The sequence below is a fragment of the Cephus cinctus genome, unplaced genomic scaffold (genome assembly GCF_000341935.2).
Source record: "Cephus cinctus unplaced genomic scaffold, Ccin1 Ccin1_scaffold0101, whole genome shotgun sequence".
Classification (NCBI taxonomy): Eukaryota; Metazoa; Arthropoda; class Insecta; order Hymenoptera; family Cephidae; genus Cephus; species Cephus cinctus.
In genome coordinates this window covers 1-26,446 of record NW_014332838.1, presented here as the reverse complement: position 1 = coordinate 26,446, position 26,446 = coordinate 1, and the positions used below count along the sequence as shown (strand labels likewise).

The following is a 26,446-nucleotide window of genomic DNA, read 5'->3' as shown; positions in this document are numbered from 1 at the left end:
GCGGGGGGGAGGAGTAGAAAGAGAAAAGGGCTTCAGAGTTATTTCAATAAACCGTACGGGATGAGACCTCATGGGGGTGGAATCTTTTTTTCGTGCCGTAGGGTGATGGGACTTCGATAGGAAGGGGGTTCTAGTAGCGGCAGGAGGATAGATGAGAATAGAAGAGTACAGACCAGCTATGATGGAGCCGTCAGTATATCGTGATCCACGCATCATCAACATTGACGACCTCCGTCCGCTTTCAGGCCATCCAGCCCTCGCCCATTGCGCCAGTTTACGAGCCGGAGGGGTCGCTTCCTTCTTCCAGGCTCCGTGAAATATTTTGGGCAACCTGTGACGTCACCACCTAATTTCCTTCACGCCTTGTTGCCCGGTGCCAATGTACCGTTTTACGATTGCGAACCTCCGTCGAGAATCGCTAATTAATAATTTGCCTTCTACGTGACGCCGCTCTACCGACACGTGCATTAAAACGACCCCTGCTGTGGTTACGCCATTTACGTAACCCTCTGGGAAAATAGGTTGTCACCATGCGAAATCCAAGAAAATCACTGGTTGGTACGTGGTTGAAAACGCAACGGAACGCCTCCTCCGTGCGTGACTTCTTCGTGCGCGTTCGCGAGAAAATACGTGCGAGATCGCGGCAAGCCGCAAAATGCGGGTTATTTCATTGAGATTAATAATTCATCGGACAATTAGAGCTCCGCAGGTGGTCGGAATAAAATGCAACCGAGGCATATGTTTGCCTGGTGAATCATAGAGAAATTAGCATAGCTAACGCACACGGAGCACATTAGCATATTCGTGTCGATAGGCATATACGGATCTCACATGTTGCGTTAGCCAACTCGACCCTTCAGGAAACGGAAAACGCCTCGCCGAAATTCGTGTCGATAAGCGTGTCGAGAGTCACACGTGTCAGCCTGTAGGAAAGTGACAATTTGCAAGGTGACTCTGCGTGATTGAAAAGAAATTATCGGTATGAAATTGCCAACCATAAGTATTACGATAATAGAATATCATTCGAAAAGTTTTTAAAAGCTTTATATTCAACAATTAGCACGTGAGGATTCATCGGATTTATAGTAATCCCCATAAGTCGACCACATGGAAATTTTCGAACGTAGAAACGATTTAATTAGCAAATTCCGAGTATTGGCACGTTAGCGCATTGTCCGTCGACGATTCGAATCCCGCGGGGCATATACGTCCTAGGGACATATACGTATACGTAGAGATTCACCAGATAGCTCGTGCCCCGTCCAGTCACTGGACTCCCCTTCGACAATGCAATAGCATAGAGTATTACAGGGGAACCTCGACTACTACGTGCAGTCGGGCTGCATTTCGGTAGTGAACGCGGGCGCGGACTCCATCGGCGAGTGCATGCGTAATTAATGAAACCAATAAAGCCGCTCGTACTCGGAAATTCGTTAAATTTAATTGGACGCGAGTAATCCTCGCGAGTGACAGGAGATGGCACGAACGTAAACAACACGGAACACCTAGGCGGGCAACCGGGTGAGATTCTGGAAAATCTTCAGGAAATCGGACGAGCACGCCGCCGAGAGCTTCGCACTGGATGACACACTGTTTAGGTTATGTGAGGTTACGTTACGGCAGGCCGTTCGAAAACGCTCGGAAATGGCTGCCGGGAAATACGAACGATACTTCACATTTGCGGAAAGCGAACGGCGTGGGACATTCCACTCGACATTGAAATATCGCATTTCCAACTAAATCCTGGCGAATCTAATTTTACGGGAGCCCGCAGTTTGCATTAGTGGATTAATGCACTCTATTCCTGGTGGACCGAGTGATGAGGTATATTTGCATGGAATTATACTCTTGCGAACCCTCCCATCGACAGGCAGAGGCAGCCTTTGGTTCCTCTCGCTACCTCTAATTACACGGGGCCCGCGTCACTATCGGCCCTCTCGTACAGGTGATAATTATATTACTATCCTATCAGCGTTATTGCCATTCCTCAAGCTGTCTCGTAGTCACGTCGTTTGAAGTGCTTGGTATACCCTAACGATCGATGCCCTCAGGATGCTCGATGCTTACCTACCTGTGCCTCCTTCCTGTCTCTCTCTCTCTCTCTCTCTCTCTCTCTCTCTCTCTCTCTCTCTGTACGTACCTAACCTACAATTTGCTGAGAGAGGTTAACCTCTCAGTACCGAATCTCATCGTCCTGGTGTGAATTTTCAATTGAATTTCCATCGACGTTACTGGTACCGCTGAAAGATAATCACACTCAACCGTATCCCTTCGTATTTATTGAGTGAAACAAAAATTGAAGGAAGAACGAGATGCAATCATCAATGACTATTGCGCGAATCCGGGTAACATTGCTCGACTACTAAATACACGTATAAATACTGTCCGCTACTCGTACGCGACCCTCGCGGGTTCCACACGCGATATGCAAATCCTCAGATAAGTGCATCAAGCTTGATCACACGCTTCTGTAAATCACACAGTGCGAGCATTTTCTAATGAGAATTTTTTATAATTAAAGGATAAGGACAGCCGTTACGTATCTTAACGCTGCCATTATATTATCAGTGTAATTCAACAAGAGTCACTCGAAGCGGAAGCTGATATCCGTGTTATTAGTATATTACTACTGTCAGAGTTGGTTCTTCTTTACAATACAGTAAGTATTTTGACAGTAGGAAGATTTCGCTGTCTGGCTAAGCAAAGTACTTGAATTAATGTACGTGCATGTTTTTCTATAAATTATTACAGAAATTCAATGTTTCCTGGTGGCTTTGTATCCTTGTCCTTTTTGGATTTCCTGATGCATTAATCTTCCGACTTTGGCTTCATATACAGGGTGAGGCGCGAGAAACAGAACACCTAAATAACTTTATTGGATTTAAAGATACGGAGTTCGCAAATATCGGAATTTAAATGATTCGGAAGGGCGCCCATGGCTATCATAATATTTTTTTTTTAATTTCTTTTTTTACCAGTTTTTTCATGGTTATCAGAGTTTTTTTAAATGGAATGGCACATTTTTTCTCCTTGCACATTGTAGCCGGCATCCAAACGAATCCAACCATGTAACATAGTATGACCTTCAAAATGACCTCCAACCCAGAAATATGAAATTAAAACTAATTCGACGTGTTAGAGATTTGGCTTTATTTCTGTTACGCTAAATGTTCAAAATTACTCCCTTGCACGGCGATACATTTGTGAAACCGTGTAGTAACAGAATTTACTACTCTGTAGTTAATTTCTAAAGAAATCGATGCACAAGCCCTGGTGATTCTTTCTTTCATGTTCTCTGCAGTGGTTGGTCGTTCATGATAGACTTCGAAATTAGAAATTAACTACAGAGTAGTAAATTCTGTTACTACACGGTTTCACAAATGTATCGCCGTGCAAGGGAGTAATTTTGAACATTTAGCGTAACAGAAATAAAGCCAAATCTCTAACACGTCGAATTAGTTTTAATTTCATATTTCTGGGTTGGAGGTCATTTTGAAGGTCATACTATGTTACATGGTTGGATTCGTTTGGATGCCGGCTACAATGTGCAAGGAGAAAAAATGTGCCATTCCATTTAAAAAAACTCTGATAACCATGAAAAAACTGGTAAAAAAAGAAATTAAAAAAAAAATATTATGATAGCCATGGGCGCCCTTCCGAATCATTTAAATTCCGATATTTGCGAACTCCGTATCTTTAAATCCAATAAAGTTATTTAGGTGTTCTGTTTCTCGCGCCTCACCCTGTATATGGACTTACACGTAATATATCTGCGACTAATTAATCGAGCAAGTAGCCAGTGTATACAGCTAATGGGCCAAGCGCCAAATGCTGTTCCTGAAGTAATCGAATTTCCACTAGATCCTGTAACCTATGCACTGCGCGTGTACGTATGAATGGATTAGTATTGCATAATGTTTGGCTCTGTAATCAAATAACTCAATCCTCTCAACGTACGGATTCGTCGTGCAAGAGTAGAAAATGATTTCGTAGCAAGTAAACATATCTATTTTCTAATTATTAAATGTTACTACTTTAAAATGATAGGAAGGTAACGAGTTAGGTTAGTTTTTTTTAACTAGAGTATAACCCGTTCCAGTGCATTGTTCGAAGCTCCTAAAGCACAATGGTGAATTTCGTGAAGCAGCAATTACGCGGTCCTCTTATTGAGATTATTGGAGAACTCGTAAACTTTTTTAATTTTTAGGGATGAAGTGCGATCCGCGGGCTTCTCTTCAACAAAATACGTCGCTTCATACAGATAATGCTTCTCGATTGGTCAACAACGAGGGATTTTCACGTGCGTTTCCTGTAAAACATAAGACCTTTATTGAAACGTATTTCGCGACTATGTTGGATACGTACGTGAAGAGAACATTCAAGCTACCAAAGTGAGAACTACGAGAGTTATCGCCTGATGGTAAGTCAGATCAAGATTGGTTTGATTCTAGAATTTCGTTTGAAATTTATCGACGTGAAACTCTTTACAAGTGGTTTTAACGATATTGCCTACGGAGTTTTCTCCAAATGGATAAATTCATAAAGGAGCTTATTGTATTGTCTTGAGACAATACAATTAGGCATTACTCTGAGTGCTTTGATAATTAAGTCATTCATATTCATGAGATGCAGTAGTTTGCTTGTGATAACTATACTTTAAATCAAGTGCGATGGTGGTGTAATGGTCAGCATAGTTGCCTTCCAAGCAGTTGATCCGGGTTCGATTCCCGGCCATCGCACATTAATTTTGCAAACTGAAATACTCAAACAAATATTTAACAAAAATTTCCGGTACCGGGAATCGAACCCGAGCCTCCTGGGTGAGAGCCAGGTATCCTAGCCACTAGACCATACCGGAGAAGTTGAAAAATTTATCTCTCTGCTTATATATGACTGATAAATTAGTATAAACATTTATTTTTAAATATTACACATTCCCCAAATAGTCGCTACTATTATGTATGTAAATTTATTCAACACATATCGTTTCTTAGGGCATTTCTGCTTGCGGACTAAATTTTGTTTGTCCAGATCTGATGAACTGCCGTGAACTCAGACGGACATATACTCTACCGTCTCCGAAGGCAGTGTATAGGATATCAGGCATTGCCACTATACATGAATCTCAGTAATGCACGGTGCTGTCAGACGGTGTGCACCGTTAAACTGTAGTAGCGTGGGTAGCTTAGTATTTGCTCGAAATTCGAATGTGTAGTAGAGCCTCCCATTTTGTAAACAATCGCAAGAATAATGAATTTGATGCTTACTCCAATACGCGTGTAGAAAAAATATATTCAGTTATCTGATGGTTCTAACAGTTGATTAGTGCATTTGGCGTGCTGCGGTATTGAAGTTACAAACAAGACGCACAGAACAGCTGATTTCTAAACAAAGAAAAGTGTTTCAATGCGAGGCCAATTGCAGAATACGGTGAGTTATCATTAAATATCATGAGTAATATGTAGTATACGTCTTTTAGAAGCATTTCAGTGATTTTATATGATGATTATTTGTCAGTTTATACACCAAACATAATTGAAATAAATGATTGAAAGAACTTTATTCATTAAAATCTTATAATTTTACTTTATATTACTGAAATTTTATCTTTTTTGTGAATACTGACTATATGTATTTAAGTAGTTTTATTTATTTGAAACTCCATAACCATTTAACTTCATAATGAATATGTATGGTATCCGTAATACTTTTTTTTTTTTTTTTCTTAAGGACATAATTTTACAACCATAGATATTTATTTTCCATTGTTCATTATGATATTTAAAAGCCTTTTATATTTCAGTTTAAAGTTTATATTTCTTAAAAGCATCTAAATATATTTAAATCATAAATATATAGGTTTCTTTTATTATACTTAATGTACTCATAGCTATACATTTTTTCATATTACTCAGTAATTGTGCAGGTCAAGGAGTTGGACTCATTATTTAACAAGCACCCTAATTATACCAACATAGATTTATGTTTCCTTACAGCAATATTATTAATAATGGCTTGAAAGTAATCAAGAAAAGATGGAGGAAAATATATATGCAAATATCCTTTTAAAATTATCAAAGGATATAGTAAATGACCTAGATGTACGTAATGGAGTCATTGATTACTTAAAGTCAAGACATATTTTTAATGCTCAAGAAATTGAAAGAATTAAGTCTGGAGGTAGTAAGCAAGAGCAGGCATTGATCTTATTACAAATATTGCCTCGGTAAGAATTAATATAAAACATATATTTTTTACTTTGCTTCAGTATTTCATATATATGTGTGTGTGCACAAAATTGTTCATAGCATAAAAATCAATTATAAATAATTAGCAAACATCATGTAACACATAATTATTTTGACAGCACTCCTCATGCTTTTTATGCATTTCGAGATGCCCTACAACATCATTATAGGTGGCTGACCTATAGCATCGACAGTCTGTTATTAGAGCATCATAAAATATCACAAAGTGATACATACCATAACTCAGAATCAGCTACGCTGCCACCAATTTCACCATTGACAGTTACCAGGGAACAAGAGGTTCGATGTAAAGAATATCAGATATTGCTCATGAGTCATCCATTGTCTGTATCACGCATGGATGTACTATAGAATTGATTGATAAGATAAAAAAATATAGAATAATATAGGAACAGGTGTATGATTAGAGAATAAAACTACCAATACAAGAAATTCAGAAATTTAATAACCAAAGGTTATATTCTGTTGCCATCAGTACTTTTATTTTGCTTAGTCCACAATATTTTGTCTAAATGTACATTGGTTAACTCTACCATTTTCGCATAAAATCTTATGTGGGTCGTCACTCCAAAATTAACTTTTAATTAATTAATCAAAAGTTAAATTAACTAATCACAAACTTGTATGTTGCATCATATAAATTCTCAATGGACTTTAAATATTAAATAAAACTGATGGAACTAACTGTATTATTTATATTTTTATGCTTACTTCTGGGATGGTATTTATTGTAAGTATACTTAATAATTGATAATAATTTTGTATTTACCATTTGTGTGTTATTACATATTCATTACATCAAGTATTTAACATTAGATAGTGGATTACTCACGTGTGACAGTATGCTAATGATTATAATGAAGGGAATGCAATGAGTACATTAAACTTATTGATATAAACTTTTCCAGATGTTAAAGTTACAAAATGAGTTGGAAAAAATAGAGCCAATGGGGTATATCCTGTTACATGGCATGAAAGGATTTGGAAAATCATCTTTAATTGCCAATACTCTTCAAGATACGAAATTAGTGGAGACTTTGTTCAATGTAACTAACAACCTTCATACATTTCATTATTAGTTCTCACTTTAGAAAGCGTCAAGAAATTATGAATGAATATTTCATTACAGAATGAATTTTATTGGATTAAATTTGGTTATGAACGTTCCACTGACGAAGAAATACTAACGCAATTAAGCTTTTTGTATGAACATATTCCTAAATCCGAAACTGCTTCCGATACTTTAAAATCAGAATGCCATTATTTCATGCAATATCTTAAAAAGTATTTCGGAAGTAAAAAGCATCGCAATGCTTTATTAATTCTGGACGATGTTTGTAAAAAAGAATTTATTGACGCATTTGATTTTGGCTGCAAAACCTTAGTGGTCACTGCAGATAAGGACGTTCTCGAAGGAAAACGTTATTCTCGCATAGAGGTACAATGCTTCAGAAGTTAATCAGTTTGTCATTTATAATCTATTTATTTACTCACTGATATGCATGCAATTATTATTTTATAGATGAATGATGGATTTACAGAAGAGCAAACTTTGGGTCTCTTTGCTAAAGTACTTGATACTACAGTACAGAAGCTTCCAGTAGAAGCAAATAAAATTCACGAAGAGTGCAAAGGCATGCCTTTACTCATAGCTATGTTATCTGCACAATTTGAAGAATTTAAAGATGATTTAAACAATAGTTCGGCTAGATGGAGATATTATCTTCGTTTATTGCGACAAAAGGATTCATCAAACGAGTAATTTTATATTGACTGTCGTTAAGATTGTAATTGCTAATCACCAATGTGTAACATTTAATATATTACAGGGTCATCAAAATGTTTTTGAAGAAACAGAAGAATATTTTTGACATGTGCATTAATAAGCTGCAGGATCAAGTGAAAAAATATTATATGCAATTAGCAATTTTCAATGATGGTGTTAATATAATGCCTAAGGTAATAATTTTATTTAAAGATGTTTACCTGTAGTCCTAATTAAGTAAGAAAACTAAACATTTCATTTCGTTCTATTTTAACAGACTCTTGCAATCCTTTGGAATTGCCACAAGTTTGCAGTGGACGAGAAAATGATAGCACTTAGCAATAAATCCCTTGCAGTTAGAAGTTGGAATTCAAACTTTGAGTGCTACGTATATGGCGTGCACGACTTACTACTTTGTCACCTGCGAAACAACTTGCTAACACCTCAGGAACTGAAAAGCATGCATCGATCGTTTATTGAACAATATCGCACAATGTGTCGTGATGATTATTCAAAATTGCCAAAGGACAACTACAGTTATTCATACATTGGTCATCATTTAGAATTGGCTGAATTGTATGATGAATTTCCAAAATTATACTTGGACCTTAACTTTATTCAAGCCAAAATAGATGAAGCAGGTCTAAGCGACACATTGATAGATTTGAAACGGTACAGAAAGTACATAACGAACAACGGCAACGAAGAATTAGAAAAAAAGATCTCCGATTTAGAAAGGTTTTTAAACGAACAAGCTTACGTACTGGCAGCATCCAGACGTAAAGGATCTCTCGATATAATTCAAACTGCCTTGAACTATTCTTACCAAGGTTTCATAACAGAAGAGGCTCAGAAGCTGGCTAATCAACGAAATGAAAAGTTATATTTCTCAAATACCAAACAAAAATATAATATACGGGCACATGACAGTACAGGACCTGTATCATTGAATCATGAATTTTACATTGAGATATCAACAATCAGCTTCACTGATGATCCAAATAAAATTTTGCTCGGTAATGACTTAGGCGAAGTTATTCTGTTTGATCTTGAGAGCCACAATCAGAGAATATTTTCTGGATTTGACATTAGGGACTCTATTAAAAATATAATCGTCTCAGATACAGACCTTTTTCTTGCCATAAGCGACAGTGGTACTTTAAAAGTATTTAGTTTAACGAAAGACGAGTATGTGATGACTCCAGATGAAAACTATATAGAGCCGCTGAGTCCTAGACAGAAACAGGTCGACTGGACTCCCATGTTCATGCCAAAGCCTTCGCGGGATGACAGTACTATGACAGTTAGCATACCCAATGAAAAGATAATGGATGCTGTGTTCCTGCATGATGACAAGTATGTTGCAGCGTGTACCGATAAAGGAAGGGTCAACGTGTGGAATCGTAGCGGCGATATTCTATCAGAATGTAATCCTAACCAAACGTGAGTAACTAATGTTTGTGTTAATTACATGAAGTCTTTAACATGTGACGTATGTATTAATGAATATTTGTCTTTACAGTTGTTTCCAAAGTATTACTGCCACTGGAAGAGATGTTTTATTGCATACTATTGATGTTACAAAAAGTACCATAGTTACCTATCTTAAGGATGAGACAAAGTATTCCTATCTAACGCAGTACAATGCAAGATATAATAAGAATTTGCAACAAGAGAGCAAGATTATTCTTTTCCAACACGTGCCATTGAACGATTATGCTTTGATTCTTGTAACTCAACATCAGGCCATATACATAAAATTTGGTTGGTCCCCCGATCGTGAGCAGGCGTTCAATTTCATGCGCCAAGAAAGGGCTAAAGTCACAGAGCAGGGTGTAGTCTTTACTTGTGCTGCTGTAATGCATGATGGACAGTATCTGGTCATTGGAGATTCTAATGGTTTTGTAAACATTTTTAAAGCCGATGCTTATCAACTTATAACTAGATACAAAGGCCATGTTACTTCTTTGGACACATATTGGATGAATGATGAAGGATATCATCTCGTAAGTCTTTTTATATTATTCTTCAGATTGTATTTGAAATTTGAAAATAACTCACTTTTTAGATTTGCGGTACAGAGGGTAAATTGATTCGCAGATGGAAATTTGATTTGGAATCCTCAATTCCGGCAGGGTAAGAATTTCTATAACCGATACGTACACAGTTTTAATGAAAAATAGCGCACAGAAAGTGTATAGATTACGCCTATGTACTTGATCCATAGGATATTTCTACCCAATACTGTATACTTTTTTGATTTCATGGAACCAATTTCAATTGATGCATTTGTCCTGAGTAATGGTATATACTATTTATTTTCTGTAAGCAGGGCACCTGCCTTCGATGCTTTTATGACATCATTTGGGGAAAGCAATACGATTGCTGTTGAAACTTGGCCAGACACAATTACAATATATCAGGATAACAACATGATAGCTTGTTCGAAGCGTGGTGATTCTAAGATTATAAATCTTAGTTTTGATTCAACTGGGACAAGAATTGTATATGTCACTGAAAAAGGCACGGTTACTCTATTCAATATAGAGGAACAAACGACGATCCAAATAATGAAATTGCACGAACCAACAACCTTTTTAAAGTGGTTGGATATGCCTCAAGGCGATATGATAGTGTGCATGCAAGATGATGAGAATTTAAAAGTATATCAACTGTTTTTTCTCTATAATATAATAAGTCATCACCTGTCAATACTCTACTACCTAAATTTTCACAGGTATGGATTGATTGCGACAACGTCTTTATAGTCGAAAATACGGGGAATATAATTTCGATGCACAAATTAAATGATAAGCAAGTTCTCACTATATCCCAAACAGGATTAATAAAACTTTGGCTTATCCGGGATGCTGACTGGAGACGAATTGCAATTACACAATGTGATAATGGCACTGCAGAGATACTATATACTTCGTTAAGCTTTCAGAAAACATTATTGTCAGTATTAATGTCAAATTACAAATTTGAATTATATGCTATTCAAAAAGATAGTACGACGATGCCTGAACAAATACGATTGACACGTGTTGTATGCGAGGTTGACCTGGGCTATCGTTACGGTTTAACATGTTGTAGTTTTTCACACGATGATAAATATTTAGCGGTTGGTCTTAGCAACGGTGACGTAAGAGTAAGTCGTTACATCTACTACTTACATCATTCACTATTTGCTAATGAACTCAAAATTGTTTAGAAAATTCTACGATACTTTATCGTTGCAGATTATATCCATGCAAGGAATGGTTGAGCTGGATAATCTTTCACTCCACAATAACGCAATAAGTCAACTCTACTGGGCTCCTGGAACAATTGATGAACCAATCCTACTTTCAGTAAATCGAGATGAGCTGGCGTGGTGGAATTTACGTCTTTTAAATCAACCTAAAGTGATTAAAAGGAGTCGCAAAGGTATTGTCCAGAGCAATAGTAATCCAAATATGAGTACCAGTCCAAGATCAAGTTGGGGTATTCAACCCAGTCACAGTGCAGATTTTACTCCTTATAACCAAATTGAACAACAAAAGTTGGAAGCTTCAAAATCCGAATCCAGTTCTACGATCGTTAAGAATGGCAATAGCCATGACGTTAATAAATATTGGAAATGCAAAAAAGCTAGATGTCTAAATAGACCAGCATTATTAGGTGTCATTACATTGTCACCAAACTATATTGATAAAGTATGCGTGTCCAGTGATTTTAGTAATTTTTTAATGTTGGACACCCATGGAATGGTCAGTAATTTCTCGTTATTCAATTATGATTAACAATGTATTCTCTATTGACACTCTAATGGATGTTATTACCTAATAAGCGAAGCCTAATTTGAGATGCAAAAGAGTTGAAACAAAGGAGTAGATAAGTTTTTATGCTATTGGCAGTGATTATAGATATACATTAGATGAATTTTTTTTATAATATCATAATGGTAATTGCTGCCAAAAGATTTTAGGGATGAATTTAAATAGCTCAAGTAAAATTTCCATTTATTACTGATTTTGCTCAAGTCGGTACGATCAAATGACAGGAAATAAGATGAAATATTGAAATTATGGCCTTTTTTGCATTTACATGAAGAATTTTTCTGTTCCGTCGAAATACTATGGTTCCTACACTTCACTGATAACTATTAAGCTTGATATGAGCATTTGTTTTACAAAATTTTACACCGTAACAATGACAAGTACGAGTGTACAATGAAAAGACTTTACTTTTCGAAAAAAATAAGATGACAATATTGTATCGTTAATGGTAAGACTAGTAAATCCGTTTGTGCCATTCTCATAATTCATAATTCATTTTCTTTTGATGTTGCATAATACTGACGTGAGTGAAAAATTATAATGATTAATCGACATATATATTAATATAGTTTCGAGCGATACGTGCTATTGATTCAGTCTACGTTGACATTCCTGAACGATTGCAATATTGTCCAAATTTATGGCGCTATTTTATTTGCTTATATTTTAATCGTATTCGTTTTAATAATTTCAATGAAAATTATTCTGTCGTATATATGATGGACGTTTTCTATATTTTGTGTCACATCACTATGGGCGAAAAACAATGTTATTAATTTATTTTTATTATACACTCTGTTTTAAAGTTTTTGAATACTTTGGGTATATTATACCGAAATTTTGATACATCTTGAAATCACTGTATAGGTAAAACTACCTATTGCCATTGCGACCTGAGTGTAGATTTATCAAATTTTAAAACGTATTAAATACCCCCATATTTATCTAATAAATATTTTTAAGCATGCTCATAAATACAGAGCAATATGTAATGTTTTGAGTATGTTTTGCAAGTGCTGAAAGAGAAATTGAATAATATCAACGTGCTATATCTTTTAAATTTGTATAAGAATCATTTTCTCTATGTTTAAATCAGCCTACGAGAAAATACGGTGAATCATCGGTGCACTCTGTACGAATGTGTGTGAATATGCAATTCTAAAATGTGCCTTTTACGAGCATAGCGATGAAAGAGTAGAAAATTGTAGTCGAAGGTAAACATGGGTCACAATTTTATAATTTCATAATATTTTTATGTGACTATTATGTTTGTCTTTCATGTCACGTTACCGAACTTCTACAGTCATAGTACAAGCAGGATTTATTTATTTTAATTGCTCAATAGCTCACTCTTTTTAGCTGCATTTACTTGTAGTATGTTACACCACAGTACTACTACAGTGTGCATATTCTTCCGAATTATGATAAATTCAATTTTATTTTAGATAATGAATTTTTTTATGTACTAGATTACTTTCCTGATCTCATTTTGTACTCGTGTTTCCAATTCTCTATAAAAGTCTTCGTAATTGCAATAATAAGCAACGAAACTTATCGCTAGCCATTTTTATACGATGAAAGAAGTAACAAAAATTTTTAAAAATATTAATATATATATATTCGTTATACGTATAGCTGGGTTGCGAGATCAGTGTGTTTTTAAGGCTTATCTCCGTAACGGTTATTATCGTAAAAAGATCTCTTGAATGAGACACTGATGTCACCGCACAACTATAGTTAATATAATTCATAATATCATTATACGCAGTTTAGCATAACTGAGATTTTTATGTGAGAAACAATGATGAGGAATATACTTATTGATGTATTCGCTATATATTGTGTAATATAGCGGACGATAGTAAACCATAATAATATGTGAAATATTATGCATTTATTTCACCATAATATTTGTATCTTTTATACTTTTGTTACTGTTACACAATTATGGCCTGGCTAAAGATGTTTCATTTTGAAGGGCCAACTCCTTGTGACTAATAACAAAAAAGAGTCCCCTCAATATGGAACTAATGCCACGGGTCAATAATATAATAAAAAGCATATACGTATGTACATAAACAAAGATTTGATGTATGCTACATCCCATTTTCTTATACACAATGAAACCTGTTACTCTGTAAGATGCTTCGGTGTAAACTTATAAAAAAGAATTATTAGTAATTTTACGATTATCATCCATTCACAGAAGACGCAACAATCAGGGGCCGTTTGTCTCATTCATATTCATCATATCTAATCATCTATAATTTATAATTGATCAGTGGCAATTCTAATACCTGTCATTGTCCATATCTTTACTACATAGTGATTACATGGATTTACAAATCATATCCACACTGTCCTTCGCCTTCGCGTAAAATCACAACGTTAACTTCGATATATTAATAGAGGCTTCCACGTGTTGCGTAATCTGTCACTTGGCATGGCTGAAACTATTCGATTTTGAACTGTGGGCCAATGTCAGGACATTTTTGACACGGAACTAGTTTCATTGTCAAATAACAAATTTCATTTACAGATAGAAAGTCTTCATAACCATTTGGAACTTACTGGATCAATTTAAAATCACGAAATCACATAAATATATAGTATCAAAGTAAGTGAGAAAAGATTAAGATAATATAACAATTAACTATGACGAATATAGATAATTGTAGATATACATATACTCATAAAAATTCCTATATCAAGTACCACGGTTTTTAGATACTTATAATAATCCGGGAAACATCAGATAATTTCTTATCATTATTTGTATAACTGGAATCAATGTAAGAAATCACGTGTTATCATACACTGGTTGAGCACAGCTGTGTATTTCAACATTCAGCCTTGCAAATCGATTACGTGTCTCTGTCTCCTATATTCGTACGCTTTCGTTTCTAAAGGCACGAGGCATTCGGCATTCTCGTATCTAACGCAGCAAGCCGGGGAACGTAGGCGCATGCGAAGAGGAAAGTCAAACGGGCGGGGAATCGTACGATCCAGGAAGCAGTCATTTAGTATTTTTTAGTCGTAGTGCGAGGACTCCACGCGCTCCGTTCTCGCGGTATTAAAGACGATTTAAACTTCACTAAACTCTATCGACACTTGATAATTGTGCACAAGTGTAGTAAAACTAGCACTAAACACTATGGCACTGGTATACAAAAAGTCTATGAAAGCAATTGGAAAACTGGTACCAGAAAAAATGCAACCTCTGTGGAATCATCCAGCTGGTGAGACAACGAGGAAATAGTATTATTATTAATTAATTGTAACTATTGTATCTGTCGAGATTCTGTAAATACAGTTGACGTTTTACGAAAGTGGCAATGGGGTCAAGGATGGATCGACTTGGGAAATCCATCTAAATTGAATTCTAGGCTATCATTTCTTAATTTTACATATAAAGTATTTCACAGAACTCTCTGTCAAGTTATTATTTACATAGTATAGTCCCAGTGTTTAGTGATTTCTGACACAAAATTTGTCGTTTTCTTGTCGAATCGCAGCTATTGATTGTCCTGCGATAGGATAGGATCACACGTGGATATGATTCTGTATTGACGTCAAAAGTCATCGTCATCGTGAAATCTACTGATATATTATTGTGGGGATAAATGGTGTGTAGTTTAAAAGCATTGTATGTCATTTGTATCTTTCAGGACCGCAGACGATATTTTTCTGGGCGCCAGCATTCAAATGGGTTAGTAACTTTTTTTTATTTATTCTATGTTATTTACATACCTAGAAGATTTTCACTAGACAATCCCGTTTGAACGAAAACAGAATAATGTGTGTTTCTAACCCTTTAGAGTTTGAATAACACATATCTTTTTGATATCAAGGGTCACGTAGCTCGTGCATTAAAATGCAATCTGACATTTGTTGATAATGACTATCGTTTTTCCCGGTGCTGCATACATTTGCATAATTCACCCACAGTTTAACAAATAATGCAGCACCTAATGCTAAACATTTTATTATGATATATTCTTTATATTTGTTCGTCTGTTTTATAAATGTCTAGCGTTGTCACAGGTGTACCTACGTTATTAAATTATGATAATATCTTATCCAATCAATCTACTTCCCAAGTCATTCAGAGGTTATACGGTTTCTTTTAAATTAGCTGATAAACTGTCGTGCCTATTAAAAAAAAATGTCTACTAGACTTACAATCAACTTTAACTTTAAGAAATCTTGCGATCAAGTATATTGGCACTGACTCTTGAATTTTATTGTACCTATGTATATATGACTTATGCAACAATATAATTTCCTGTCACGCAATTCGCTTGTGACAACTAAAAATTATATTATGGTCATATGACAATATTTCTGTTGGTTTTCTGTTTTCCTTCCAGTTCCTAATAAATGTCTGGTTTTGTACTACTAGGATAATAATGATTTATCGATCGACTAATCCATGATAATGATCATCACAAATTTTGTGACTCGTTTTAAATTCTCGTCTCAGAGAAGTCTGCTAGGTGACCTTGTAAGCTTCTATAAAAACGCTGCTCTCACGCCGTTATACAACAAGCTTCGAAAATTGTACCAAGTGACACGTTGTAATCATTACGCTTAATGTAATTTAATATTATCACTTAATTTCCAACAGAGATACAGCAGTCTTATATTCGTTTAAGCATAATTTTGGCAAAAAACCGTAGCCTTTTTACAAGAGATAAATATAATGCTATCACGCACATTAAAAATGTATTATCTCGTATCTCTACCACTGCACTACTGTATTCTTTATGCAATGCTGTGGATAAGGTAAACAGGAGTTTTACACGACAATAAAAATTTGCTTCCAGGGTCTCGTCCTAGCTGGGCTTGGCGACCTCCAGAGACCAGCTAGTCAGATTTCCCTCAGTCAATCAGCTGCCCTGGGACTTACTGGAGTTATCTGGACAAGATACTCATTGGCGATTACACCAAAAAACTGGAGTCTCTTCAGTGTCAATCTGTTTGTTGCCTTCACAGCGTTATACCAAGTTTCACGAGCAGTCAAGTGAGTTCAAAGATCCTGTTACTCTAGCATTAGTAACAGCATTAAATTACAATGGCATTTATTAGTTTCTACACATGTCCCATGCCGTACTTGGCAGAGTACTATTGACACTGATGACGTCAGTAACCCTAGCATATACCTAAGAGTCGCAGTAGACTATAAATAGCACTATTTACCGTATGTCGCAGATCCTCAAGCTCAAATAATGCGAGTTATAGTTTTCTTGACAAGCTCACTGAGATTGTATTTATCCTTCAGATATCAGCAGGAACAGGCAGCGAAGTAAGCTGCACTAAGCGCCGCACAGTAACTGAAGTTGCATAAAGCCATTCCTGGAGGGGAAACTTCCGTCATGGTGTCTTCTCGTAGGTCTTGAAACTTAAAATATTTATATAAAATTCACGTACGCGGTATTGATCGATACTACTGCCGGTTGTCATCCAATGATACGAAAAAATTTACATCGATAAGGATTAATCAAGAGATTAAAAGATTGACATTGAAGATTAATGCGTGCAGGAGCTTATACTTTTACGAAAAAGAGGTTGTTGAATTATTTATGTCTTACGTACCTTATGGTTTAGAAAATAAATTTCTCGTAAAAGATAAAGAAATCGTGCAACTATTAGTCGCAATTTGAAAGAAATGTAAGTTGTTTGTGGCTGGACCACAAGAGCAAACAGAAACGCCAAACATAATGGTGGCACATATTTTTTATCGATAGTGGTATATCTGTAAAATATTGTAATTTTTAGGGAAAATTAATGAGAAATCTCTACCTTCGTGCTATAACGTACAGCCAGACATTCTACATATACGCAACATACTCTATCGAAATGATTAGAGGAAACAATTGTACAAATTGTACCTACTGTCGTTCTAATGTAATTCCCTGATATCGATTTATTTAAATAAAGCCTGAATATTTTTAATAAAATTTCAATACTATTTCTTCCAACTTTCAGCAATTAGTATTACTTGATTATATTTTCAATATTTCTGTGCAACTGATTTTTTTCTTCTTCTCGCGGGTTATCCAGCTATTTTCGAATCGCAAAGGTTCGAATGTTTGTTCTACAAGTAGCGGCTTCTGCTGTGTAAGGATTAAGGAGATTTGCAATAAGCTGATTTTACAGCATCTGCTGATATAATTATGAAAGGATATTCCTATGTTTGATAACTATTGTAACAAATCATTTTATCTTTGAGTCGAATTAAAGTGTCAAATCATTTGAATCTGTTTTAAATTTATTTTTATACCAGTAAAAATCGTGGAGTTATTTTAATCTTAGTTCAAGATTTAATCTTCAATTATAATAGAGAATATGATAATAATAATATTAAATATATCGGACCACTTCTGATAATTGTATCATTCTTATATGTGGTGCGTCATAACAATTGAAGCACATCTTTTTTTCAGTATTAAAATTATTATGGAACAAATATTTTAACATTGATGCGTTGGATATGTATTGATAATGATTGCGATAGTATAAGAATCAATTGCAGTTTATCATTTTATTATGTATCAATAAGTTAAACATAGTTTTACGAAGTTTTGTAAATAAGGTTTGGGCTGTACATAAAATCGAATGATAAGAACATATTAAATAAGTCTCATCGCGTTCCGCACAATTTTACTAATATCTAAAATAGACGCAATTGAAAAAAAAACTAGACTTGATATCTATCTTAAAGACAGATATTGTGGTCTTGTTTATACCAGTTGTCCGTTGTAGCCATAGTTGTGAATTTCTGTCTAAGAAAGCTTTCATAGGCAGAACATTCAAAATTCCTTATTTTCTTGTTTAATGTAATAAGCATAAACCTAATCTCCGGTTTCTTTAAACTCAGACAATTATCAGGATATTGAAGTGTCACTTGCCATAATTACTATTTTACTCTGATAAACATCCAACTTATAACATAATCATTCACCTATGTCAACGACAAGTATAAGTCATGTACAAATCAATATCATGGTTTATGTTCATTTAAAACTATGTTACATTTACAATGGCTGCATCATTACATAATATAGTCTTTCTAATGTCTTATTATAAGTTATAGGCAGCTTATCTTAGTTCCTAGATCATGAATCTCATTGCTTGCCTCTATAAACGCGCGTATAGATATATCAGGATGTTTAAATGTTTAAAGAAATAGAGAACGCGAACAAGAAGTCTTTAAAACACGGGAAGATCGATCATGCATTCTGTAATCATTATACATGGGGATTCTTTGGTTAATTAATCAATCTGTTCGCAGAAAGCTTATTCGTATTAAATGAGACAAGCATTTCAAAGAGTATTAGTTGTAAAACGATAATGCAAATTCTTTAATATGGAAATCAAATACGTAGCTTCTCTAATAACCAAAAACGCCATATTCCAGCACGTTGCCTGCATAATAAAAGCATGCTTTACAGAATGCTGCTGTTGTTTTGCTGGTAACATGTCGGGATATTTGGGAGGCAGTGCTATTGTCGCTATCTGGATTATTGTAAAAATAAATATATATAATTAGCTGCAATGAAAAATATAGACTACATAAATGAATGAGCTTTCCAGGACATAACACTGAAGCAGTTTGGAAATAGCCAAAATTGAACGGAGTAATTTGCTTTTTTTTTATAAATAAATTAAAGTTGATACCCATGCCTTACGTGTTTCTACTGACACATAGTTTGCTCCTATTTCTTTAATGTTGGAACTGTTTTTGGAACATTTCACAATTGTGGGGTAGTTGTATTAGTGATAAACAAAAATCTAAATTTCATCAGCACTCTCTGTCTATTTCCCTCATTGGACGATAATATGGTCATTACAAGTTATACATTTTTATTAAAAACCTCAGATTTCGCAGCTTGCAGAATCCAGCAATTCATCCCAGTTGATACTCGCTTGAAAAACTTCCTGTTGCAGCCATAACTCATAATGCTGTTTGAATTCGTCTGTAAGTTCCACGTTAGCACCAAGTACCGAAGTAATTGATGTGTCAACAGGCTCTAATTCCTCATCTCTACTTGAAGTCGAATATCGCCGATTATTAAACTGATCGACACAAGCGCGCAACGCACATTCTTCCGCTTGGAAATCCCAGGGTCTTGCTTCCAGGTCTATAAAAATATTAAAGAATTAAACCGTCTTTTCAATATTTATTAAAGTGTTTTTAATTAGATCTCGTAAGTATATACCATTTCCATAGGCCCAGTCGTCGTTCAGTCTATGTCTAACTTTTGCATAAATCACACTAATTGTTTTCATATTGTTTTTGCGCCATTGTCTGCCTAAATATTTCGTTTGCATTTTCACAAGTTTCAACACATACAATTGCATCATAGCATGTCGGACTTTAAGCGTACGTTTCAATATAGGAGCAGACTTGAAAACTACTAACATCTGTTAGTGAAAAACAAATTGTTAATTAGTAATCCTGCAAATTCCTTATGAAGTTAGATTTTTTCAAGTTAGAACTATATATCTTATTTACCATGATTCTACTATGCTTCCATTTAGTCAATTTATTCAAAATCCGCAGCAAATTGATACATGAAAATACATTGCGCCAAGAATAAGTTTGACTATCACCTATTTCCAGTCCTTCTACTGTGAGTTCTGGTTGATCACCAATAACGCACATTGGGAAGTCCAACATGGGTATACTGTCACATAATCAAAATTTCACATAAAATATTTATCTACAAAGAATTCAATAATAATAAATAAGTAAACTGATACACTATAAATACTTACACATTTTTAGCTTCAATGTAAGCCAATATATTCTGATTCAAGAACTTCAGAACAAGGGGTATGCAATTGGCAAAAACCAAATGCTGTGACATAAATTCAAATTGATACACGTGATTTAGCTTAAAGTGCTTCAATAATAGAAGTAAAATAGCGGATACTGCCTTGACGATAATTTCCTTGTGACGACTAACGTCAATTCCCAGTTTCATTGACTGTAAAACTGTCATTCTTCCAACAAAGATATATAAATATAATAAATATTTGAGGTCTATAAATTAAATAAGCTTCTTTTTTTATTAAACTTACGGCATTTCTTCCGGCAACACATCAGCCATAATATTAATACTATCGGTCTTTGCTTTACTGGTGGGTGCAGCAGCAAGCAAAATTTTAAGTAAAGCTATCATGTACTGAGGAAGATTAACCAAAATAGCTTGGTACAAAATTTCTGTTGGAGTTTGACGAAGCGGCGGTTCCGATGTGCTTATTGGATTCCTCGTTATTTCTTCCTCCTTTTGTATTTGAACTTCAGCCAGTGATGTATACATGTGCTGTAGAATAATTGGCGATAAAACAAGTTTCACTATTATCGTTACTCTGAACTCTTTTGAACATTCACCTACCCGCTTTAGCGTGTTCACACCTTCATGAATAGGCTGTGGAAGGCCAGCCAAGCTTTCCCTATCGCCTTTCAATTTATATCCAACGAATTTTAATCGTGAAACCTCAAGAAACATATCCACATCCTTCTGCCTTACTTTTGGTGTCCAAGGTAATCCTGCCAATTCATCATGGTTCAGTATTAAGATTCAAATATATAAATGGATTACATACTTTGATATTAGAGGAACTGTCATTTGATTGGAACATGCGAAGGCATATACAAGCGTCGAAAATATATATAGATTTCTACAAGAGCTTGTACCTGTATTGACGTTTACAAGTTCATTTAATTCGTAGAATCGTTTTATATTCCTTGAACATACATCGCAGTTAAGTATCTGATTTCTACAGCCTCTAAGAATTACAGGAATTCATAAGTTTAGGATTTAAAATAGGATTGTTATAACAGAAAAATGGAGTAATAAATGGGATCAGTGATATAGGATAGGGACTTACATATGCAGTGTATACAGCCAATGGAGAAAGATATTAACTTTACTATGCCGATGAGAATACTTAACGAGAAACTTCATGCAGAGCACTCGTTCTTTATTCTTCACAGACTTCTGGTTAGCATATCTTATATACACTATAATATAGCACAGGAAGTGATATATTATACAGGAGGAAATAAAGCGAAAGAACACCATACAATTTTTACACTGAGATATTTGATGACCTAATATCATATATAATAAGTAAAAAGTTACCTTTACCCTTAGCTGGTTGTGGTGTACTTGGTCTTGGTTGTTCTTGATTACTTTGTTCCTCTTCATACGTTCGATAAGAAAAAACTACAGGCTCTTCCATATACACAACTGTTTCACTCTCACCCTCATTTGTACCTGTACCAGTTCCAGTACCACTACCATCAGGTTCTATTCCCAGACCTTGTTCGTCCATTGAACTTTGTTTAATAAGAATTTGCTAATGATGAAAATAAGTGATTAAATGAGAGGTCACAGTGTTACAAATAGTAATAGTTTTAGTAAATGTCAACTAACTCGACGAAAAGGACGGTTGTTTCTTTTTTGGTTTTGTGTGTCCAATAAATCTGCTGCACTAGATGGTGGAGAACTTGCTCTCATTCCTTTCGTAACTTCAATCGTATCTTCGTCTATTGTTTCAAGACCAGCCTCCGCACGATATTGTTTTTTGAGCTGTCTTAATGTATCAATACCACCCAGTGAAACTAATATTAATTTCCACAGGAGTAGAAGAACTTTTTTCATTGGAAAATGTGGAGCAGACCCACTACAAAAGCAGGTTACCATCCCAAGAAGTTTGACAATTAATAATTCTTCTCCATATGGATTAACTGTTAAATGATACATGATTGGAGTTTAAAAATGATGCTGTTACAATATGTAATATAATTGAGATATATAAATTAAAACATTACCAAGTTCTTCTTTAAAGGACTCAACATTCTTCTTATAATGACTGTTTTCTAAATCAATGGCTTCCACTCTCATCACTTCCGCGATAATATATAAAACTGATAGAATTACTCTCAAATCTATAGAGTCAGCGAGACTCACTGCTAATTTTCTCATTGCTGAACTGGCAGCTGTGCTATTTCTAAAAAAATATTAAAAAAAACGAAAAGAAACATTTGTTGTAGATAGGTATTGTGGTTTGAGTATGATATTTCATTAAGTTCTAAAATCTTACTCAATCTCGATGTTCAATAGCTCTACAAAGGCTGGAAAAACTCCAGCTTCATAGAGTAGCATTACATTTGTCCTGGTCCAATCTTGTTGTTCTTTATCAGATTGTACTTCTGACCAGCAACCTTGAGCTATATACAAAATACAACGGGCAGCTTTCATTCTTAATTGCTTATTGGAGACTTCCAATTGGTCCAACAGTTTATGGATAATAGACTTCTGTTGAGGTCTGGTGAGATATTGCCAAAATGGCCGTAATTTGTACCACGTCATTTGATCTTCGAATGCCTAAATTAAAATAACACAATAAGAATATGATCCTTAATTAAGAAATTTAAAAAAACATTAATTAGTACATCTCTACGGCAATGAATATGGAGCTCTACCTTAGCATTGAGCTGTAACTCATATTGTTCTGTATAACTGTACAATTCAGCAATTTCATTGGTATGTGTGTCTGCATCAGCATATATAAAATCCAAATCTGGACTCTCAGGCCATTCCTAAAGGCAATAAAAAATTATCCTCACAATTAGATTAGAAATAGACGTTAGGTTCGCAGTATAATAACATTTATGAATGTGATTAACATTTACCATTATTAACAACTAGAATTCAACTTCCGTAATTCATGCTAATACCAAATAACTTTATATCATGAATGCCCTAATCTTCCACTCATATACAGACGCTGTCAAAACTTTTAACAATGGCATATATATACATAGCAGGAACAATAATTATTGTCAGCTGTCAAAGTGAAGACAAGAAGGCTCTCGAACACCGACACGTAACTAAATAAAACCCACACAATCGTTGTAGTTCTATATCTAATAGCTTAAATTTACTTACTTCAGAGTCCTGTTTCTGCCGACCAAAAATTTCCCGAAATCTGAGACCAGTACTTTTTCCATTGCCATTTGCATCCGTCACTGCGTCGCCATTATTAGAATTGCGGATAGGTCTTCGGTAACATTTTTCCTCCCACATGGTACGAAGAAAGATCCTCCACCAGTTCACCAACAATAATCGCTACGTTACAATCCTATAATCTAAATAAATGATCTACGACACTCCATATCTTCTCCAAAAATGTTCGCAAAACATCACAACACAAACAGTCACTGTTAAAAAATATCAATATGGGGTATTCAGGGGTATTCAGGGGTATTTGAAGACTTGAACCCTTGACTTAACACCACTTCATAGAACCTTCCTTCCCTTCCTTTCCTTATGGCTGACTCCTCCAATGAGGAGATGTGCCAGTAACACTTCATAGACCCAAAGACCAGTAGGGAGATGCACAACGTTATGGTTTCAGGCAGAGATGAGTGGGGAGATGTACAACGCTCCGGTTTTAGGCGATACCAAAAGCATGGCGCTAAATTGTAGCGGCGAGTCCGGGAGTAGGATTTCGTCATCATTGCCTCTGTCGATGTTACAGATTTCGCGTAGCCGCCCGGATCATGATCATCGTTCCAGCCGGTATTGCAGTCAGCGAAAATGAATAGATTGCTCGGTGGTGGGGAAAAAGTTGCCGCCCCTCACAAACCGTTCTTGACAAACAGGCGGAACAGCAAAGTCTTCCGTCCAACCAAACCCTGAACATTTGTATGGACGTAATGCGCAAACAAATGTGTATATTCAAATAAATTTTAAAGTTATAAAAAATGCATAGAAACATTGGTTTTCACTCTTTACCTCTTATCATGCAGAAAATGAACATTAAAAAATGAATGGTGAAATTCGTTGGTAAATGAAACGACCGAGAACAGTTCAAAGAGAAATTTTGAAATATCATAGATAAATATCTATAGAAAATTTAATTTAGAATTAAACGAGCATCGTAACTGAGTCAATAACCTGTCAAGATATACCGCTGCTGGTTACGGGTTCGATCCTCCATGAAGAACTCTTTTTCATCTTCTTTTTTTTTTTTCATTTTACTACAAAAATTGTTCAAGGTGCCTCTCTTTTAACCTTTCTAGGTTGCCCAAACTTTATTTTAAGTTTGCATATTTTTTTTTTAATTTTATCTATGGCAAAATCGACTAATATTTTAAACGCCCGCTCCTGCCGCGAGACCGGCGACTTGAGCGATTGCGGGACCTCTCTCGCTGAGGGGTCTCCTATTGCTGTTACTGCTGCCGCTGGTTCTTATAATCTTATAAATACTTTTTTATTTGCAATCTTCAGTTCCAGCGCCCAGTTTAAACTCAATAAGATTTACTATGAGAAAATAATTAGCTGACTTCATTACCTGGAATCAATAATCTTGAGAAGCAAATATGGAAACGAGCATTATCTCTGTCTGTAATTGTTCGTCCACGTGGAGAAGGGTAGCGCGAAAGTTCTTAACTGGTGTGCATCTTCATATTATTCTGCTTATATGTAAAGTAAGCGAAACGATAATAGTAAGTAGTTGAATAAACGATGAAATTCTAGAAATATAACTTCCGAAAAAAGTAAAAGAAACAGATGTTTCTGGCGTCTGGCTAGTGCACCCGGTTACGAATCGGGAGGTCTATGGTTCGAGACCCCTCTATGGAGAGCACTTCCTTTTTACAAAAAAAAATATGCTTTTGCAAATGGAATTAACAGATTAAAGAGTATATCCAATTAATTTATTTATATTATTACAATAAAGGCATAAACAACGACAATCTACGGTCTTCCACATCACCCAAGAGGTGCCGCCGTCGATGCGTTCCCATTATTTAACGTAGCGGGTCCCCAGTAGGCCTATACTACGATCGGCCTATACTATTTTTCAAGGTTTCTCTCTTTCAAATTTTCTCGGTTGTCCAAACTTTATTTTAAGCTTATATAAAATATTTTTAAAAAAAGGTTGTCATCGGGATCGAAAATCATTTTCTATTAACTCACAATATTCTCTCTCGCAATATCCTTCATAGTAATAAAATAAACATGAGACGTGTTGCGTCTTGTTTCCTTATAACTATTGAAGAACTACTTACCATGATGCTGCTGCCTGTACGACTGTGAACGACCTGACGCTGCAGGCCCCAATGTGTATTGCTAGTCGCGCGATAGTTAGCAACATTGTTGCCGACGCCCGCTCAGATTCGATCCGTCAGATTCCTAGACTGTTGTGTTGAAGTCGCCAGTACGTGATCTCAATAGACCGATATACTGTCTATAATTGTCCTTTTCTCAATTTCTCATACTTTTAGACATTTACCCGCGTCATGTGTGTGTGAAATATAATGTAAAATAATTGCCGTAATCATCTTCAATGAAGAAACTTTATATTTGAGTGCAGAACTTATATTATTAAGATTTTCTAATCGAAACCTTTTGAAATCCTATTGCCATTCGTTTATACTTTAATTACCTTAATAGATCGATTGTGTAATGTTGATATCGCTGATCGTAGTATAGTCCTAGTGGGGACCCGCTACGTTAACGCACCTCTTGCGATTCGTAACCGGGTGCATTAGCCAGACGTCAGAAACA

At 35.4% G+C, this 26,446-nt stretch overlaps 3 protein-coding genes and 2 non-coding genes across 10 annotated transcripts; 3 read left to right on the top strand and 2 right to left on the bottom strand.

Annotated features, from left to right (window-relative positions):
- The first annotated feature begins 4,667 nt into the window (after window positions 1–4,667).
- Trnag-ucc lies at window positions 4,668–4,739 on the top strand. Its single transcript has one exon. It is a non-coding gene; the product is annotated as a tRNA-Gly (tRNA).
- A 47-nt stretch (window positions 4,740–4,786) lies between these two features.
- Window positions 4,787–4,858, bottom strand: Trnae-cuc. The gene has a single exon. It is a non-coding gene; the product is annotated as a tRNA-Glu (tRNA).
- A 154-nt stretch (window positions 4,859–5,012) lies between these two features.
- LOC107274732 (apoptotic protease-activating factor 1) lies at window positions 5,013–13,938 on the top strand. Of its 4 annotated transcripts, XM_025092053.1 has the most exons (13): window positions 5,013–5,430; window positions 5,997–6,226; window positions 6,368–6,548; window positions 7,178–7,315; window positions 7,399–7,707; window positions 7,792–8,027; window positions 8,099–8,228; window positions 8,312–9,477; window positions 9,557–10,040; window positions 10,103–10,170; window positions 10,367–10,697; window positions 10,772–11,185; window positions 11,277–13,938. In XM_025092053.1, the coding sequence occupies exons 2-13, from the start codon at window positions 6,036–6,038 to the stop codon at window positions 11,817–11,819; spliced, it is 4,191 nt and encodes a 1,396-aa protein (XP_024947821.1). In that variant the 5' UTR covers window positions 5,013–5,430; window positions 5,997–6,035; the 3' UTR covers window positions 11,820–13,938. The 4 variants fall into 4 exon arrangements, with proteins under 4 accessions (XP_024947821.1, XP_015609646.1, XP_024947822.1 ...); XM_015754160.2 differs by lacking the exons at window positions 5,013–5,430; window positions 6,368–6,548 and having other exon boundaries at window positions 6,108–6,226; XM_025092054.1 differs by lacking the exons at window positions 5,013–5,430; window positions 5,997–6,226 and having other exon boundaries at window positions 6,442–6,555.
- An 811-nt stretch (window positions 13,939–14,749) lies between these two features.
- LOC107274734 (mitochondrial pyruvate carrier 2) lies at window positions 14,750–17,815 on the top strand. Of its 2 annotated transcripts, XR_001539521.2 has the most exons (5): window positions 14,750–15,094; window positions 15,524–15,564; window positions 16,682–16,878; window positions 16,944–17,055; window positions 17,137–17,815. XR_001539521.2 is itself a non-coding variant. In XM_015754165.2 (4 exons), exons 1-4 carry the CDS (start codon window positions 15,010–15,012, stop codon window positions 17,162–17,164), a joined length of 351 nt encoding a protein of 116 aa, XP_015609651.1. In that variant the 5' UTR covers window positions 14,770–15,009; the 3' UTR covers window positions 17,165–17,815. The 2 variants fall into 2 exon arrangements, 1 of the variants encoding a protein (XP_015609651.1); XM_015754165.2 differs by lacking the exon at window positions 16,944–17,055 and having other exon boundaries at window positions 14,770–15,094.
- Window positions 17,816–18,374: 559 nt separating this feature from the next.
- LOC107274733 (striatin-interacting protein 1 homolog) lies at window positions 18,375–24,310 on the bottom strand. Of its 2 annotated transcripts, none has more exons than XM_015754161.2 (12): window positions 23,822–24,310; window positions 23,356–23,472; window positions 22,974–23,257; window positions 22,702–22,880; window positions 22,304–22,617; window positions 22,010–22,226; window positions 21,260–21,414; window positions 20,943–21,187; window positions 20,637–20,864; window positions 20,374–20,545; window positions 20,078–20,282; window positions 18,375–19,999 (listed from the first exon to the last, which is right to left on the bottom strand). In XM_015754161.2, exons 1-12 carry the CDS (start codon window positions 23,957–23,959, stop codon window positions 19,734–19,736), a joined length of 2,520 nt encoding a protein of 839 aa, XP_015609647.1. In that variant the 5' UTR covers window positions 23,960–24,310; the 3' UTR covers window positions 18,375–19,733. The 2 variants fall into 2 exon arrangements, with proteins under 2 accessions (XP_015609647.1, XP_015609648.1); XM_015754162.2 differs by having other exon boundaries at window positions 22,016–22,226.
- Window positions 24,311–26,446: the final 2,136 nt, after the last annotated feature.